This window comes from Anas platyrhynchos, chromosome Z (genome assembly GCF_047663525.1).
Source record: "Anas platyrhynchos isolate ZD024472 breed Pekin duck chromosome Z, IASCAAS_PekinDuck_T2T, whole genome shotgun sequence".
Taxonomy (NCBI): domain Eukaryota; kingdom Metazoa; phylum Chordata; class Aves; order Anseriformes; family Anatidae; genus Anas; species Anas platyrhynchos.
The window spans coordinates 28,216,800-28,237,365 of record NC_092621.1 but is presented as its reverse complement, the minus strand read 5'-3'; the positions used below and the strand labels follow the sequence as shown (position 1 = coordinate 28,237,365).

Here is a 20,566-nt window from a genome sequence, read left to right as displayed (position 1 = left end):
CCACTGGGTATCTGTGGCCTTCACTTTATGTAGTGGCCAGTGGGGAGTGGCATCAGTGATGCCAGTTAACAGTACTGATGTTAAAATACAAATTGCATTTCATGATCCCTTTAGCTTTAATAATCCGTTATACCAATGGAATGTTAAAATATACCAGGAGAAAGACTTACATGGGTTTTACATTTATTTCTTTTCTTTGAGTTTCATGTGACCAATGCATCTTCAGAGATATTTGGGGTTATATCACTCATGGCTAAGTTTTGCAGACCTCAGGAGGTACATTGCATTCATGTTACAACCAGGGAAGTCAAACGTAGAAAGAAGTGCTATGCAGTAGGATTGAGGGTAATGGGAAAGGGGAATAATAGAAAAAAGCCACACACAGGCTGCAACTTGATGCCCTGGACAACCAAACATAAAACAACACTGCTACTGAAAGAGGGAGTCCAACCTTTCCTGTCTGCAGGAAAAGGGATTCCCTCCCACACCAAGATAACAGCCTCAGTTTTGGTTTAATTCTTGTGACACTCTTGAAGGTAAAATAGGATTAAATACAGCTTAGTGTAATGTAACATGACCAGCCATGATGCTTATTTCATGCATTTACCTTCTGTGGTTTGACTAAAAGTGCAGCAATCTCTGAAGTAACCACACTGACTATGGTGGTAATATCATCTTTGAAACGGTCAGAGAACCGGCTTCTTCGAGGGTTGTCCTGTTTCTCTATATTGTGAACATACTGAGCCATGCTTTTTATCTGCAAAGAAAAAAAAAAAAAGAAAACAGAGGTATAATGGAGATATAACTACTGCTTTAAGTTAGTCCATGAGAGTAAGATTCATAAGATTCTTTACCTATTTCACCCTGAATGTAGCCAGCTTCATCTTCTCAGAGTGACTTGATGAATCCTACCTTTATTGGCAATGACAACAGACCGGTCCCCTGCCCCTGAAGCTCTGAAATTCTGCTGTTTGTACCTTCTGGCCCTCATAGAATCACAGAATCACAGAATTTCTAGGTTGGAAGAGACCTCAAGATCATCGAGTCCAACCTCTGACCTAACACTAGCAGTCCCCACTAAACCATATCCCTAAGCTCTACATCTAAACGTCTTTTAAAGACTTCCAGGGATGGTGACTCCACCACTTCCCTGGGCAGCCTGTTCCAATGTCTAACAACCCTTTTGGTAAAGAAGTTCTTCCTAAGATCCAACCTAAAACTCCCCTGGCGCAACTTAAGCCCATTCCCCCTCGTCCTGTCACCAGGCACGTGGGAGAACAGGCCAACCCCCACCTCTCTACAGCCTCCTTTAAGGTATCTGTAAAGAGCAATAAGGTCACCCCTGATCCTCCTCTTCTCCAGGCTGAACAAGCCCAGCTCCCTCAGCCGCTCCTCGTAGGACTTGTTCTCCAGGCCCCTCACCAGCTTCGTCGCCCTTCTTTGGACCCGCTCAAGCACCTCGATGTCCTTCTTGTAGCGAGGGGCCCAACACTGAACACAGTACTCGAGGTGCGGCCTCACCAGAGCCGAGTACAGGGGGACGATCACCTCCCTAGCCCTGCTGGTCACACTGTTTCTGATACAAGCCAGGATGCCGTTGGCCTTCTTGGCCACCTGAGCACACTGCTGGCTCATATTCAGCTGACTGTCCACCGTCACTCCCAGGTCCTTCTCCGCCAGGCAGCTCTCCAGCCACTCATCTCCCAGCCTGTAGCTCTGCTTGGGGTTATTGCGCCCCAGGTGCAGGACCCGGCACTTGGCCTTGTTAAAATTCATGCAGTTGACCTCAGCCCATCGGTGCAGCCTATCCAGATCCTCCTGCAGAGCAGGAAAAATGATGACACTTTCGGAGTTAATTCCCACTCCTTGACCTGCTGTTGTGTTGTTTATATGCTTTCAGTGGAAACCAGTATGTCAAAAAAATTTCCAGTGGCATCTGACTGTTGTACATGCTACATTTCACCATCAACTTGATATAAAACACCACTGACATATCTTACCAGGAGTTCAAAGAAGAACCAGGCATACTTGAAGACAGCCTCTCTCACCATACCTGTGCTGACCACCATCTGCAGTGCCAGCTCCTCATGGAAGTGCTAGATAATAAACACAAAGTGTTAGTCAATGGCTTTTCATCCAACTCTTCCTTCAGTTTCAACCAACCCCCAACACTCACACCTTCAACATCTCTCATACTGGAGTCAGTAGCTGGCTGGGGACATGTGGACTTCCCCATAGGATGAGAAGGTTGATGTTACTAAAATGCCACATAAGTAATGAGGGCAGCAATCAGGCTTTTGGATCAATTTTTCTGTGGATCCAGAACCTTGGATAACCAAACTGGAAAATGACTTTGGTCCATCTTCAGCCTGTTGGCTGTGTGCCTGGCAGTGAGCAGCCACATTCTCTGCTCTCTCCTGAGTGTTGCTATTTAGTCCATTCCTGAGAGAAGGCAGAAGTAAGATTAACTCTGTGGTGGGAGAGAAAGACACAGCAACAACCACAGCAGAGCCTTCATCAAGTTTTTGGTTGGACACCACTCTCTTTGCAGTGAGATCCAAACATAAGACTCATAGTCCCAACGATCTCAACTTTTAGGAAGCTCAGATCTGGACTTAGCATTTATTGCAGTGTCTATTGTCTGTTTCTGACACACAAAAAAATAAAGCTAATGAAATTCCTAAGGCTATTACATTCAGTAGAACACAATAATGCAGACAAGATTCAGGATGGGTATGAACCTATGCTTTTTGACATAAATCAAAATGATAAACAGGAATAAGAAGGAATAAGTGTCTCTTAACCACAACACAATTTCTGGACTGCTCACTGTAGAGTTTTTCCCTAGGTTCTTCATCCAAGGCCACTCCTGCTGATTAATGCCAAACATGAGATGCAGCTCTGGAGGAATTAGCTATCTAATATGGTATCTTCTATGTTGTCAAAAAACTATTTGGGGTTACATACTCAGGATGAGGAGGAATTTCTTGGTTCTAAAAGCCACAAAAAGGGGAGAAGTAAAACATCCCTTAGAGAAGACTGAGGTGGCAAACGTGTCTGAATGCAATTTATGGTAACATGTAAAGGCAGGTATACAAGGGGAAAAAGCAGTGAAAAAAGACAGAGGCCCTAGCACCTTGAGAAAGAGAGAAAAGGGAGGATCTGGGCAGGCTGCTACTTGTCTAAATCTGTCCCACAAAAAGAATCTAAAGACTCTGGAGCAGAGGCAAAAATGTTTGGGCAATATTTACCCACAGATTCAGTATTCCACCACAGACTCCCTGTTCAACAAAACTGGTTGTTATTTTGTTCTCCCTCTCCCCTCTCCATGTGTAGAAGTGCTTATTACCAGCACTGTCCCCAGAGACTCCATGCTCTGTTAATTTGCACTCTTACACTTAGTGGTAGCCTACCTTTTTATTGGATGGTCTTGGATTTGCACAAACATTTGGCGTATCATTTGTTCCTTCAATGTAAAAAGACATCCGACTGGAGCTGTGATCCACAGGCTGAAGAGAATGGCCAGAAGAAATATATACATAATAAGTTAGTACATAGAACATGCTAATTACCAGAAAATAAATCAGCAGTGGTGTTTTCTTGGCAGGTAAATACAGATGTTCACCTAAACATCTTTTCTGCTTCTTTCTCTCCCACTGGTCCTCCTCCCCCGGGGAGGCCGAAGACCACCTGAATTTGGCAGACACAGGAGTGTGAAAATACCAACACTGACATCATGTGCCCAACGTCAGCACTGCAGCTGTGCTTTGGAAGCTCTAAATTTCACCCTCTAAAGTCTTTTGAAAGGTCCTTCAAGTATATTCAGTAGTTCTACATCCTAAATAAACTCTCATTTGGGATTCTTCCTTCCACTAAAAGTAATGATAATGTAAAGACAGTGAAATGGCAGTAGTCACTCAAGCATTGCAAATTGCTACATTTATCAATGTGATGAAGCTGTAATATCAAATGTTTTAACTGTGTATTAATTTGGAAAAAATAAAAATATCCTGAAATCAGTTTTTGTTGTTTGTTTGTTTGTTTAGGACACAGTATCTTAGAATAAAATTTGTAAGGCTATTAAGTTGAAATCTACACTATTAAAAATTGCTCTGGATGTATGCATATACCCATTAAAACAAACCAAATAGATTAGCAAAGCCTATGCACCTTACTAGTGATGGTTTAGTTTGCTAAAGACAAGCCGTTGTTCACTTTAACTGGAGATGCACCTGATCATTCACTGGAAAAAAGACCTCAAAATGTTTCTGAAAATAACCTTCTTGAGAAGCAGTATTTCACATACATAACACTCAAAGCAAAAGGAAGGGGCATATGGTTCCAAGATGCTGCAGAGCTGTGCCAGGGCTGTAGCTTGGAGCAGGCTCTCTGCACAGGGGTAAAATCCTGTAGCTGTGAGAGCCCAGGCTTCCTAGCTGCTGCTGAATGAGGAACTTTAGATTTTGTTTCCCCCAGTGAGATGAACACATCTGTCTTCAAAAAGCTCTGAGATGAGCAGAGGACACTGGAGATCATCAAGTGCTTGGTGCCCAGCAGGGAAGCAAAATCACGCTTCTTAGTTCATCCCTTCCTATCCTGTAATCTCTTGGTGGCATGTGTAGTTCTGGATGAGAAGGACAGATGAAGATTGTGCTTCACTCTGTGTGTGAATTAAGCATTTGGAAAGACTCAGTTACAAAACCCACAGAAGACATCTTCACTGTAGATGATATCAAATCATGGGGCTGTTGCTATCTATATTGCCTAACTATTATTTATTTAATTGGAAACTATTTACCACGAAGCAGGTTTTGTGAATATAAAATAACAATAAAAAGAGTGAAGAGGAATCAGAATAAATTATCAGTGTATTTTAGGAAACCTATTTCCATCTCAAGGACTCTTTCACTGCCTTTAGAAAGTGAACCTGTTCCCACTGTAATCACCAGCAGTCTTTTCTCACACTGGCTTTCTGAAAGCTGGACCATGTCTCCCTGAACACTCTAGGAAATAATGTGAACAGAACTTAAACATGAAGAATGGGAGAGTGAAGCACCTTGGAAAAGCTAATCTTTCTGTGGGGTGGCTAAGCCTCAAACTTGGTCACAGTTCTAAGCTCTTGCTCTACTTACGGATAGGAGACATCAAAATTTAACAAAGGGGATATAATATATGCACGTGCCAAATCAGAAAAACAGCAGATGCTTCTGGTGATATATACAGTGCAAATCCAACTCTGGTTAGTATGTATACATATCACCAGAATGATATGTACAAGAAGCAAATCCAACTCTTAAAGAGCAAATCTAGATTCTCAGCCCAGGTTTAGGCCCATACACTTCTCCAGATACTTGACTTCCTTCTCTTACCTTGGATGACATGATGCTTTTGACCTCCTCATCAGTAGCAGCCTGTGTAACAGTAATGTCAGGATTGCTGCAGCTTATAACCCGGCTCTGCAGAAGTTTACTCCCCACGGCCACTGCAGAAGCACGCCCAAACGTGTAATAACGAGACTCCGACAGAACGGCACTGCCCCCTGCACCTGCTCAGGGGGAGATGTTTGAAATAAGACTGAAGGCCATATTTATTGAGATTCACTGAGATCTCTGCTCGGTGCTGCTATAGCAGCAGCAGTATGAATAGTATAGAGTTCTCAAAAATCTCAACACCAACAGCTTTGTTAACAAATTAATTAGGCACTGAATAACAAGGAAAAGACATTTTGGGAGACTACAGGGTCTACAATAAGGTGACTGTGCATGTGGTTGTGAAAGATTAAGAAGACTATCTGAGTAGCAGCACTACTGTAGTAGTTCTTTCTTCCCTCTATCACCTCTTTTTAATTTTCTATAGATCAAGACGTGCCTGAACAGATAAAATATAACATCATACTCAAAGTAGCCAAGAAGGCTGGTAGATTTGCCTGTAGGAATATCGCTAAACAATTACATAGTTTTCAGCTTCCCAGTGGATCTTATTTTTCCAAGATAAAGATTTACTAATCTTTAGGCAAACTTAGAGGTTTGCCTAAATGTCATTAGGATGACATCCAAATGTCATCCTAAATGTTCCTCAAGGGAGGTTTAAATGAGTATTTGAAAAAGACTTCCATATCTTTAGTTCCTACAGCACAGCTGCTTGGTGGTATGTCAGTCAATACATAGCAATTGATCATATGAATCCTATAGGTTTTAGGACAATGGACACCAACAGAATCACAGAATCAGTGAATGGTTAAGGTTAGAAAGGACCTCTTGAGGTCATCTCGTCCAAACCCCTCCTCAAGCAGGTTACCCAGGTCCCTGTCCTGGTTTTTGAGTATCTCCAAAGAGGAAGACTCCACAACCTTTCTGGGCAACCTATTCCATTGCTCCGTCACTGGTACAGTACAGAAGCATTTCCTGATGCTTAGATGGAACCTCTTGTATTCCAGATTGTGCCCTTTGCTTCTTGTCCTGGGCACAGATGAAAAGAGCCTCACTGTTCTTCGTTGCATCCTCCATTGTTATTTAGAGAAATGGGTAAGAACCCCTTGACCCCCGTCTTCTCCAGGCTGAACAGTCCCAGGTCTTTCAGACTTTCTTCATGGAGTGATGCTACAGTTCACTGATCATCTCGGTGGCCCTCCATTCAACTTTTTCCACTATATCCATCTCTCTCTCGTACTGGGGAACCCAGAACTAGACACAGCACTCCATCTGTGGCCTCACTAGTACTGAATAAAAGGGAAATATTGTCTCCCTCAACCTGTTGGCCAATGTACAGGATTTTATTCTCTGATGACATGTTTAATGCAATGAAGAAATCAGCAAAGCTTGGGCTTGTGCCACTTAGCAGTTAGTTGATTTGCATGGAAAACAGTTAACTGATTTACAGGCCAGTAAGAAATTGGCACCTTAAGGCCATTTTAATTTTGGAGGAAATTTCTTTGAAGAAAACCTCAGTTTAGGACATGTCTTGCACTTTTGTCTCCATGGAGCTACATGTTGCATGTAGCTACAAAACCCTCTGACCCAGACTCTGGATTTTAAACAAAGGACAGTGAGAGAGAGATTATGGGAGGCAAATCTATGTTGCTCTCTGCAGCACTCAGATCCTGACCCTCTGAGAAAACTGATATATCTAAACGGTGCTGTGCTTGAAAGGTCTGGGTATAAGAAGTTCTGTTTTGCTATTTTATGGGTCAGTTTCCTGTATCTCAGAAGCAGCACACTAACTAGCATTTAACAAGAAAAAAGAATTCTTTTGCAACCATTGCATCAATATTACCTGGTTTGGCCACTTCTCTTTGAGGGTCTGGCAGTCGAAATACATAGTAGACATAAGATGCCAGAAGGCAGTTTCTCCCATGCTGGTCTTTGCTCAGATCTTTGCTGTTGTGGAGACTGTTCACTATTGCAACCACAGATTCAAAGGCAAATTGTGAGAAGTTGGCTGTGAAGCAAAAGGCAAGAATTAGTCTCAGCCCTGAAGGGTGTAACACAAATAGATCAGGGCATTTCAACTAATTCATACATGCTTCAATTCTGTCCTTAACAAATTCACAGCTACGGATAGCAGTTGTTATACCAGGCCAGAATCAAAGTGTATATAGACCAATAACCCATCTTCAATAGACCTACTTCCTGCTTCTCCACCACTTAGTGCTACATAAAGGCAGACCCTAACTCTTAATTATCATTTCTAGCAGCCTTCAGGCATTTCCTATAAAATCTCTACTTGAAAGGCACCAATACTCATTCTCCTCCAGCTGACAGGGAAATACAAGCTCCCAGGCTCTTCCACAAATAATATAGTGAATGACAAGTACTGATTATCAAAATGAGATAGGAAATCATCCACACCACTCTCTCCAAGTATGCTTTCCTTCCAGATATAACATAAGTAATAGGCAGCTGGCAGCTTCAGAAACATAAAATGCATGAGTATATCATCTCTGTTTTTGTGTTCACTCAATTCTGTCTAAAAATATTTGGGCAGAGGAAGTGGTGCAGTCAGCAGTGTCAGCTGTAGAATAAGTTATTTTGCCAGTGTTTCCCTTGCAAAGCAACTAACTCTAAACAAAATTAAACCACAATCCTGCTTCTGACATGTCTCTCCAGGTAAGTAAACAATTACAATTAAAGCTATGTCTAAAAGAGAGGCACCTCTAAGAGTCTTATGTGTGGGGAGAAGGACAGACAATCTAATCAAACCTGATTAAATTGCATTGTGAAATTTTGTCTTGAGAAACACTCAAGGTGGTCATTCTGAAGTGGACCACCCAACTACTAAATCTGAGCCTGGATAATTAGCAAGCTTTTCCACATCCACATATTTAGTTTGCTTACACTACTATTCCATGACCATGCATCAGTAAATACCTGTCTGGCCAGCTATGACCATGGGCTGTACAGCCAGCTGGAAAAGTTTATCTAGTACCAAATGTAAAAACAAAACAAGAGGTTCAAGGCGTGAAGAATTCAAACAGATAATGCTGAGCTTCAGTTCATGTTCCAGTGTAGCCTCTGTGATCTTCTGGTCCATCAGTCGAATGGGGAAGGTCACTTGACTTTCCAGAGAGTGGCACAGAGTGAAGAACTTCTCCAGGTGATTGTCCTGCAAACACCGTGCACTCACAGTTAACAAAGTTGATATAGGTCAGCCTGCTTCTACCTAAGCAGAGCCTGATACGGGGAGAAAAAATATTTTAACCCTTCTGGCTTAAAGTGGTGATTAGCTCTAGAGACCAATTTCTAAGTTAACTGCCACAATGATTTCTTTGCTCCTTTTCATCTGGTTCAAATTCAGAATGTGGTTAGCTCAGATTAAAAGCAGAAAAACTAACAGCTGCAGTAAAGTGATTGCTTCATTTCATGATAATGCTGTTCCTTTTCCCTGTCACATCCTAAGTTTATAGCTCCTCTGACACCTGCATCTAAGTCTCACTTCCAGCTATGTACAAGCTATGTGCCTTATGAGTAAGCCACACTTGTATGTAAAAAGTATGCTATAAAAGGGTAGCAGACCTGCTTCAGACACAGGATCTCTGGTTGTTTGGATGTAGCTATCAGAGTTAACCAGAATAAGAAGGAGAGTAGGAGACACAATAAAACACCAGAAACAAAGCAATCTGTTGAGCTTCAAATTCCAACAAAAATGGGAAAGCTCTGATTTTCCATCACATTTAAATGACCAAATTCCTAGAGTTCTCATTCAGCACTAAGCTTGGGTCTCTAGACCACATGGCATGGAAGGCAGAGCTGCCTAAATCATTTTGGCAGTCCAACCTGTCCCTGAAGGAGGGGAGATGCCATGCTTCTCTGCAGATGTGGGTACACTGTCTGACCTAACTTCGCAGAACAGAAGACACACACAGAAGAAACTGGCGCTGCACCCTGACAGTGTCCTTCAAACACAGCCTCAGCAGATCTCTGCTGAGATGAGAGGACATCAGACTCCCTATCACTTGATGTGACTGGCTGCTGAGAGTGCTCATTTGTTCACTCACTGAACCCACAGATTTCATTCACTGAGAATATCAGGTTCTTTCCACAGCTACAAGGCAGTAGGAACATTTTAGTTGTTTTCAAACCTGTGGAGGCTTAAATGTCTCCAGTCCTCAATCAGCCTGTACATCTGAACTCTCTTTGAAATGAAACTACAACTTCATATTGCTTCTGATGCATTACCTGGGTGTGAACAGATGAAACAGCTTGCACTTCAATATTGAAAACACCCTTGTGTCCTTCAACCCACTTAATAGGCGGTGTCTGTGATGGAACTTTCTGCGATAGAAAAGAAATACGGGAATCATTGTCTTCCTTTCAATGATCAAACAGAAAGCCTGTTTACATGGGTCTGTAGGGTCTTCATGTGTTCACTTCACTTCAGATACCTAATTCAATGCCATACAGAGGACCCAAGTTAGGCATCTTCTTGCTGTTATAGACTATATGAATTAAAACTGATGCATTGAAAAGGGAAATGTGGAACATTTCAGCTGGATGCCTAGCATAGACAGTGTAAATGCACATCACCTTATGGGAATTTTTTAAGGTTAGAAGTTCACAGTTAACGCAATGCCAAAGGCACTCATTGGTGATATCGTACCCATGGACAGTTTTTAAACCCATGGACAGTTTCTAAACCTGTGAACAGTTTCCTAGTTGCCATATTTTACTCAGATGGCAGTTTTGTGCTCTAGTAGCAGCACCTGATTTCATTTCCTCTCCCTTTCCCACACAGCCACAAAAAATGAGCAAATCATGCTGTGAAAAAGCAAATTATTAAATTGACACCCTCTAAACAGATGTATCACTGGTTAGACAATTTGCAATGATCTGTTTGGATTAATAATTTAAAAAACACAATATAACAATTTAAAATAATAATAACACCAATAAAAATAACAACAACATTTTTCTCCAGAGCTTTCACCCTTTAAAGTACAAAAAGGGGCAATTGTCTACAAACAGACACCAATGTTAGATCATAAAATACTCATAATGTTCTTCTACACTGGGAAAATATTATCTTTTTATAATTTTCTTTGTTACCTCAGGAGAGTGAATCGAGTAGTGAAAAGGCAGCTTATCCAATGCAACAGGAAGACAATAATGTCCTGTTTGAAGGCGATCATTTAGCAGAATTGGCAGCCACTGAAACAAATGAAGAGAAAATGCAGCAATATTCATGACTATATATGATTAGAGCTATTTATCTAATTTGTTATGGACAGTCAACAGAACAACAAATGAGATATTGACCTGAGTTTCTCTGCTCCAATCCATTCAACAGTAATTTGCATTTTAAATTCACTGATAGCTACTGTAGAAAAATGTACAAGACTGCTTTACAAACCAACTCTTTTGAAGAAAACAAACACAGAGCTTTTAAAGTGTGACATATTTTTCAAATAAATCCTACCAGAAAGATTTAATAGGGCCCATGTTTTTATTTAAAAAATAACTTGTCTTGAATAGGCTGATCTTTGGCTTTGAAGCAAATCAACGGAGTTAAAGTTTTGCTAGGGATAAATTGAACATTTTGCTCAATGTCATCATGAGGATTAGAGTCAGAATGACCCATCTGAACTCTGTATTGGTATCTGGACACAATTCTTTTTGCTCTTATTTAAATCTGAAAGAGGTTGTGCATTTGAGTAGTACAGTGCAGAAATATTTCATATTTAGGTGAGTAGAAACCGAAAAATTAAGTCCTCGCCTATGTCAAGTCTTGCTTTTGAACTACAGGCTAATTTACTTCTTACCAATACCATTGGCATTGGTGGAACTGTATCTGTCCACAAAAGAAAGCCCATTTGAAAGGATTATTGGTACTGGAGTCAAAAACAAACACATACTTCACAACCAGAACAAATGGATAGTATTTATCTGCCTCCACAGTTCAAGAGCACTAGGACTTTTTCCAGTCTAAAGTATTACCATTATTTATGCTTTCCTCTCATTTTAAAATCTCTCTAGTTAAAAATATCTATTGATAAAGAAAAATGTCAAAGAGGTTATACTGCAGTATGCATTTCTTATGCTAAAACATGCTAGGTTCAACATGAAGATAAACCAAAGTGATAGAATTACGTTTTGGCTTCTGGATTTTTTGTGTTTTTTATTTTGACAAGGGTAAAGGCCAGTTTTAAGATAAACTATGCATTATAAAACTTAATTAAAAATATTATTTTAGTTGTTACCTATGTATGAACATGTTAGATAACAGTAAATAACAGTAACTGCTTTTTAATTTTTTTTTCTAGTTAATAGAATCTAACTGAATTAGGTGTTATACTATAAAGCAGTACTGTTGAAAATATTTAGGTGTATACCAAACTTCACTTGCTTTGTGTGAATTCATCAACTTCAAAGATGCTTACCAATGTAAAGTTACAGGACAAGAATGTACATAGCACAAGTTGCATCTGTATTTTTAAAACCTGTACACTTAATGAACATACAAACATGCCTGTGCTATCTGTGAATTGACTATGAGGACCTTCTACAGTTTTTGATGTGTTACCACAACCAGAAAGGAAAGGTGTGACAAAAGTCTTGACAAGCAGAGTCTATATGCATGGGATGCACACCATGCCCACTTACCCACCATACATGTACACATTTTTATTAAAGGAAACTTACTGAATACCCAACAACGGTTTCCACAGATGCTCCTTGCTTTGGCTGGCAGCTGATATGATAGAATGTGAACAATAGATGGTGTTTCTCTGTGAGCTTTGCTGGCAGTTTAATTTTAACTTCTTCATAAAAGTCAGGAGACCTGTTTAAAATAATAAAAAAAAAAAAAAGACACGCACATCTCCAGAGTAAGTATGAGACTGGGCAGAAGGCGTGTTTGCCAGTAGGTTTCCAGATGTTTATAAGAAAAGTATAGATACTGAAGACAGCCTCTGAGAAAAGTTAAACAAATGGGGTACACCCATCTCTGGACATACATATGAACTATCTACAGCTTTGAATCAGGGAAAGCATAGATGCAGAGTGTATCAGCTGGAATGTTTCAAGTTATCACCAATCTTCTTACTTTCAAAACCATTCAATCTTAATTTGGGATTTCAGCTGTTACTGTATAAAAACAAATCTTGAGTTCACATTCATAAGAGAAAGCCCCTTCAGCTCTTTTGGATCTGTGAATTCATCAAAGTGAATGTTATTACAGAGTTGAGCTGCTGCTTCCTGCTTTTATTCCTTAATCTTCAGACTACAAATATTTTTGACTAGCCTTTGACTACAAAGCTCCAAACAAAATAAAGCAATGGTCACTTACGCAAATGCATGTAGTAATCCAAATTAAATACTGACAAGTACTCATAAAATATAAAGTTTAAAATGGATTAGTACCATTATTCTTTGATTAACTGTGTAGGCTGAGAGTTATGTAAAGAATTCATGAATAATACATCTCACCTCATACAAATAATAAGAATGCTTACTTATTATGATATGTGATAGCTGTGTATATCTCCTGCACAAATTCTGGGCCTGAAGATTTCCCAAAAATTACCTGCATTAAGAGGAAAAGAAAGTAACAGCAGTCAGATCTAAAGTATTTAATAGTTATCATCCTGTATCAATTTTAAGACAGTATCTCAAAGCTGAAAATAACCCTTCAATTTGATTTTTGCATGTTGAAACAAATGTGTTATTACCTGGCATCTTCCCCACACAACAGTCAGTGTAAAACACCAGGAAGATGGGGCAAAGGCACTGACTATCTTATATTACATCGTCCAATCATGCACTATGAAAAGTTAGGAACTGCAGAAATGAAGTTGTGATAAGCCTCTTGAACATTACCACATTGCCTTTCATCAAATGTTAAAATGTTAAATTATCTTTTTTAAGTTTGTTTTTCAGTTGTATCTTGATCATTTAGGGTGAGGTTCACCTCACCTTAACCTTAGAGGTCCACAGCTCCTTTACGTTTAATGGTGTTTGATTCACTTTTCTCATTTCAGCCTCTGTGGTAAGGTGCTGGAATCCAGCAACCTTAAAGGGAGACCAGGGAAATAAGATCAGACAAGGATATCTGTACAGCACAAACCCATATGCACTGAGGTGAAGCTCACACTCACAGTGCAGAGTGATGCAAGACAAACTGCCTCTGTCCTAAGTGTTCATCAAAACTTAATTAGTGACATGGGCAAAATTTAACAAAACCAACACTGCAGTATTGTGTGAAAGATAAGTGTTACACACATATGGCATAGCTCCAGAAGAAGAAATGTGGCTTGGGAAAATATTGTGCTGATGCTCAGATTTCAATTTCAGAGCTCATCTGGAGTAAGGCATGTACAACTGTAAAGTATGCACTGTGTCAGCATACTCATAAAGGCTGATCAGGTGTCAGTTCCTGCTCCAACATATTGCTGACTTAGGGTTCCTCAAAGTAATATTTCCGTTCACTATTTTTCCCTTTAGCATAACTAAAATCACAAAAGACGTTATCCCATGTCATTCTTAAATAGCCAATGACGTGATCTGAAAGTTTCCCAAACATTTCAGTCTGAAGGTGATGCCTACAGGGCTAAAGTACTTCAAGCCTAACACCTGAAGCTTAGTAAAATTGAGGGCAGGATCCTATAGCGAGAAATGTTGGATGACCTGAATACTGACAGCACTGCCTGCTCTTCTAGGAGTGCATTCATGTGCCATAACACACATGATGGTTCAGAAAAACCCTCTAACTAAGCCGCATGATTGTGCACCAATTCACATTCATGCAATGAAGACTCCAACTTCTGTGTAGCAGTGTTAACATCCTTTGTGTACACAGTGCATATGGATGGGTTACACTGGAAGGCAGAATGCATCATTCTTAAAAGGTTTCTGAGGCTCAGTTAATTTTACTGGCAAAGTTTCCAACATGGCATTGGTTTAATATATTGCCACTCTTTTGAAAATAAAGTAGGAAGAGTTAGATAAGAGGGAGAGATATGCCCATGCTCCACTCAAGAGACAGTTTTTTGCTGGCATGGGTCAGGACTGCAGCTCTGCTCCACGATGAAATGACAAGCTTCACAGTCTCTCTGATGTTTGCCTTCCTAAGACCCAACTAGAAACTGTGGCAACATAAAGTAAACAGTGAGTTGTCTCTTCAGTGGTTCCTTAGGAATGCACCTAAGCAAAAGGTTGCTGAAAATGCTCAGCTTTTATTACCGGCATTGCACAGGATGGGTCTTCACCGCACATAAACTGGATCTTGATAGTAATGTTTCTTGCAGAAGCTGGTCGGTTAGCAAAATTCAGCCTCTGAGGGTAAACATAGAGGAGATTTCTGAAAGAAAGAAGAATAAAATAGGCAAATGGCAAACTTTTAAAAATGAAGTACACAAACTAGCTTTTCACTTCTCTCTATTTTTTTTCCCACTTCTCTTTCACTTCTTTTTTAATTTCTCTCCCTGTTCTTCAGTCTCACCTATATAGGGAAAGCTTTGCAGGAACAATTTTCCAAAAGTTTGCATGGAAAAGATAAGTTCCTTCTGTGACATAAAACATGTTGTGTTTAGGGACTCTGATTTCTAGATACAAATGAATGAATAACTTTGCTCGATGTAATAAAAAGTAGGAATCTCTCAAGAAAGCAGCTCCCTTCTCAGATACAAAGAATCAGATTTTGAAAGGGGAAAGGAATCACTCAGAGAATCACAAATAAAACCAACAATATACGTGCCTAGATTATAACACCTAAAGTGGCATGTGTTTCTAGATTATGCAAATTGAAAGGTAGTGTTGATAATGCTAAATAAATATAAACAATAAATATAAACAAGAAATTTAACCTGTAATTCTAGAAACTGACTGGAAATGAGTTTCAGAACTCATTTTTTAGTAAGAAATACAAACAATTCTTTAAAATACATCATACTTTAGCTTCTATACCCTGACCGATTACTAAACTTAAAACGCAACATTAATTTCTGTGGGCTATTTGGCAGCACAGATGGTCTTCTGAGTTCTAGACCCAAGAATTCCAACAGAAGAGTCAAACTGAAAGTCAAAATGAAAATACAAAGCTTTTTCTCCACTGAAGTCTCTGAGATTTCAGCTAGACCTGGACTGCACGCATTCTGGAATCAAGACTATGTCTATGTAATGTGTCATTCTCCCAATTTGGTATCGGATTCTCACTCTTTGTCCTTATAGTATAAGAAATAAGATGAATATTTGGTGGAAGCATGTTGGCTTCCAATGAGCAGTACTCATGGACTTTCACCCTCGTTTTGTGTCTGTGACAGTCAGAAACTACACACAAAGTTGCCCTGTCCTTAATCATTGTACCTGAGCTCCTTAGTGCTGTTGTCAGCTGAAATTGTGCGGAGTAGCTTTGGAAAACATTGTCATTAGATCAGACAGTCCATCTTCCTGTTGTTGTATTCCAGGACATGGAAAACTAATTTTCTTATTGAAACTCCTTACTGTCATGTGCCAGAAAGTGACAATATTCTTCAGTTACAAGGTCCAAGCTACTTTGCCAACCAACACATGCTATATGAGCCATGGCATGTCGTAGCAAACAGACCAGTACGTGACTTGCCTTTCCCTTTGCTCAGCATAGCACTCCTGCCTGCCACACTAATGCGCTTTCTTCCTTACCTTCTTACATGCACTTTCTGCTCTACCAAATTCTTTCCAACATGACATTAGCAAAAGCTAAGTGAAAGTGAGAAATATATCAGTAACCTCCACTGAATTATGTCTGGGGAATGGCATACTAAATGAAGGATATTATCAACATTATGTCTGTCAGAGATGAAGAAATACATATCGGGGACGGTGCATAATCCAGTTGTTGCTTCATTAATCTGCAGCCCAGCAAAATATGTCACAAATCCATATAATATCCCTGAGCACTGGATTTTACATTTAGATGTGACTTGAGATGAAAGATATGGAAAATCACAAACAAACAGAGCTCTCTGCTGACTCTGCTGACAACCAAGGAAGCATTACTCCAGCATGTACTGTACTGAAGAGCTAAAGCTTATGCCATTTATGCTCACGCAGTTTTAGGAACCTTGCTTACATGTGTATTAAACCCATTGGTGCTGAGGAAGAACAGAGGCAAACACTGATTCTGGGTACCCTGAAGAGGTGAAAGTGATGGCTGACTCTGAAAGTAGGAAGCTGGGAAGATGATTGAACGAGGTTTCTTGGCACTGCAACAGGGACAGGCATGAACAGTAGATCCTTTGCTGATTAGTGCCTACAGTGCTCCTACCTGCCAGCATTAGTGCCCTCCAGAAACCTCAGAGCCTGGGCATTTCCACACAGAAGTTAGCATGCCCTTAAGGATATGGTGAGCTCCAGGAGCATCATGTCCCCCTTGAGGCTCTGTGCTGAGCTGAAGTATTCAAACAGCATGCCATAGCAATAGCTTTCAAATAGTGTAATTAAATTTCTCCTCTCAGTCCCTCAACAGAAAGAGCAGGGGTCTTTCTCCAACCATAGACAGAAGTGCATACAGAAAACAAAAGAGCCATCCACAAGTCCATAGGCATCTACAAAATCCATGGCAGAACACCCAACACCAACACCAGGGTCCTGAAGGATAACAGTGTTCTGGGGGAGGCACTGATTCAGACAGGTTCTCTGGGTCTGAGGCTGACCCAGCAAAGACTGTAAAGTAAAAGGCTGTTTCAGTATTGTAAAGCTAAGGGTCCACACAGCTTGACACAGGACTCAATGCAACAATTCTCATTTGGATTTGCTGACTTTTCTATACTTTCAGAAGACTTAGCAGTGATGATTTGATCACTTCCAATGGCCAAAGCAATGCAGACCAGTGTTCTGCCAAAATAAAATCTATGCATACTTTTCAAGACTGTGATCTGACAGAATTTTTGTCTGTAATAATTTGCTGTGTATTATACGTGTGATATAATGAAATGTTTCTTCTTGCTGTTACATAATATATAAGGTTTCAGCAAGTGCATCTCAACTTCTGTTATTAGAAATGCTCATTGATGACTGTACATAACAAATGCCAGTATATTAACAAATAGTCACTACTGATAAAAACTACAAATTGTATGTACGTGTACAGAGATTGATCAATCAGCATTGCTATATGCTACTTATGGTATTGGAAACAAAACCTGATACTCCCATTAGTTATAACTTTCAATCTTTCTTGAAAAATTTCTCTTGTTCTATTCTTTTTGGGGGAATCTTCAGAAAAAAACGGTTGAAACTGATAATGTAAATCACAAATACTGTACTAAAGTACTGACCTTACCAGCCCCTGGATAGAACAAATGGCATAATGACAGAACTTCAACATGTCATATCTCAAAGGTTGTATATATATCATATATTGTGTACCCTAGAACAATTTTCCTCTAGTTTGGACAATAGTTTGAATATTTTTTCTCATGTTGTCAAAATTATGATGTATTAAAGAGCCAGTGGTCAGACCACATTAAATTCTGATTGAGAGTGATTGTCAGTTTAATCTGTCCATTAGCATTGGTGTGTAAACCTTAATAAACATTCTAGTAATTTTTTAGTTAAAAAAAATGTTGCTAGGGGAGTGGAGTGGAAGGCTGATTCTTAACATCACACTCCTGTAGATTGAAATCACATTAAAATTATGAAAAGAAAATATATCTTCCTAAGTCTATATGTAATCTAGAGCTTAGAGTCAAGTCAGACAAAAATCTTAACAGCTTTCTCTCCAGGATCCAGTTATTCTATACACATTGTTAAACTGACTTTGTGTTACTTCAAAAATTAAATATTACAAAAAAGTAGTCAGTCACGTAATGTGATTGCAAACCATGACCAAAGACACTTATTTAAGAGAGATGTGAATCATAAAAAACACCAAGTAAATAATGTTACCTATCATAATAATTTTCTAGTGTGCAAAGGTAGAGAACTTTATCACCCACAATTGTCTACTTCACATTTTCTTTTTCAGAAGTTAGTCTTAAAACAACTTTAAACTTTTCCAATATGAAAAGCAAAGAGATTATACCACCTTCTGAGGTCTCTACCCTCACCTTGCAGTCCTCTGCCATAACTAAATCCACTGCTGCACTGATAATAATCTCACTTCCTTAACTTCCCGATTAACAATGTTATTTAAGTGGATAAAGTGAGTGGATATCTACAAGGTATTGACTATTGCAATATGAAGACACTGTAATAACAAGATGGTAGGTCATACATAAGGCATGGCACTGTCACTTGACTGAAGTATGAAAAACTGAAAAAAGGAAGACAGCAACCATGACTTAGAGCTGTATTTTTACATTCATTCACCATCCCAGAATGTGCAATTCCTCCAGCTATGTAAACCTAGTTGAAGTTCTATCTCAAAATTATTTGTAGTGAGTGAATCCCTGGTAATCAAGGACATACTGGATTTTTACACAATAGTCAACCTATTCAAAATATGGTGGTATGGTTTAGAATTGTGATGGGAAAATTTTGGCTTTTAAAATTTCAGTTGGAAATTTAAAAAACTTAATGGTGGCCATAGGATTCAGCAGTAAACCTAGCACACAAGATTTATGCAGCTAGAAGCCAACAAGTGGAAGTTGGATTTGTCTAAACTAACGTGTTGATTGCATTCACCACCACCACCTCCCCACCCTCCCCATATCCTGATCTGCAAGGCTAGAATTTATACTGAAAAGCTGCAATGCTCTTCAATGATCCCTCTTCTCTAAAGTGTATGCCTCAAGGTATCTAGCAAGCAAGAATAGAAATGCATTGAGAAAAATGATGTGGTCTCTGCAGGAAGCCCTGCAGAGCTAAGCTAAAGAAGTCACCTGTCTTACCAAATGGGAAGCCACCTACTACTACCACCACTAATCCAACACCTTAACAATTCTTGGGTGAAGTTCAAGCATGTTCATTTTGGTGGAAAGCAAACAAATGGTCTGAAGGAGAAGGCACAGTGTCCTGAGGTCACCAACAAGATCTACAGGCTTGGAAAGAAATTCTTTCAGTTCTAAGAGTCCTGGCTGAGAGCTCTTCACCATAGAAACAGATTCAGTCAGTATCTCTCAGGCTCGCACTACTAAACTAGGGTTAGTATCAGTGATCAGAGTAGCTTCATTATTTCTCTCCAACACCTTCACACAAGTATAAGCCATGGCCTGCTGAAGTGGAGCTGCAGCTAGACCAAAACAGTGAAGAGGATGCTTCCATTCAAAACCAGCTGGAAAGGTAGATGCCTCCTAGTAGTTGTTTCTTCTGTGTTTTCAGTAGTTGTTTCTTTTGTTTTTTCAGTATAACTTCTCTCTTGTGAGGGTGGTGAGCATTTGGTGTTGCACTAACTGGTATCGATAATAATAAATGAGGAGTTCAATTTTTCTGGGAGTGCTTGACAGAGTGCTCTTATCTTAACATCCTAGAGTAGGAGCAATAGTCATACCTTTTACAAGACACAGAAGTGGGAAAAAAAAATAGCCTCAATTTTGGGGAATCAAACCACAACAAATTCCCAGAACTGACTGAACATAATATACAAATGTTAGTGTAAACCTTCTGACGCTCCTGCATGATAGGCATCTCACTGTGGATGTGACCACGCAGTTGGAGAATATGAGATACAACCATTAAAACAAGGTTTTGCAGAAGTCAGTGGCAGAATTGGAACTGAATTTAGGAAGAGCCATTCAGTCCCACATTTCTTATACTTAAGGATGCTGTTTGGACTGAGATACCTACATGTTAAATCCATGCAGTCTTTAATCCCTGGTAGGTCTCTGGAAGACTCAATTTTACTTGCAAAAGACACGAACACTTTTTTCTTTGGTCTACATTATAAATGATTTACATTTACTCTCTGTTAATTTCAAAGCTGACTTCAACAAGATTTTCTTGCTGATAGTACTCTTTTGTTTCCACACATCAGACTGAAGAAATAATACTGAAGCTGAAGAACAAAGGCATAAAGAATAAAACATCAGCTATGTTTGGAGGCAAACCACAACATTTATGTAAGATGTGACACTACATGGGAGATTTTAAATAGTATAAAAGTGCTATAAAAAGTAGTATAAAATAGAATGTGCAAACAGATACTATACTAATGATTT

At 39.5% G+C, this 20,566-nt stretch overlaps 1 protein-coding gene across 3 annotated transcripts in view; it reads right to left on the bottom strand.

The window, feature by feature from the left end:
- The window catches only part of DOCK8 (dedicator of cytokinesis 8), a 94,089-nt gene that overhangs the window by 33,216 nt on the left and 40,307 nt on the right, over positions 1-20,566 (bottom strand). For all 3 annotated transcript variants that reach the window (XM_038170767.2, XM_038170769.2, XM_038170768.2), the window contains 11 exons: positions 14,673-14,790; positions 12,947-13,017; positions 12,135-12,273; positions 10,542-10,643; positions 9,675-9,770; positions 8,367-8,601; positions 7,273-7,437; positions 5,370-5,545; positions 3,414-3,509; positions 2,001-2,096; positions 608-757 (listed from right to left, as the gene is read on the bottom strand). In XM_038170767.2, the coding sequence (XP_038026695.1) occupies positions 608-757; positions 2,001-2,096; positions 3,414-3,509; positions 5,370-5,545; positions 7,273-7,437; positions 8,367-8,601; positions 9,675-9,770; positions 10,542-10,643; positions 12,135-12,273; positions 12,947-13,017; positions 14,673-14,790 (1,444 nt within the window). The remainder of the gene's footprint in view (positions 1-607; positions 758-2,000; positions 2,097-3,413; positions 3,510-5,369; positions 5,546-7,272; positions 7,438-8,366; positions 8,602-9,674; positions 9,771-10,541; positions 10,644-12,134; positions 12,274-12,946; positions 13,018-14,672; positions 14,791-20,566) is intronic.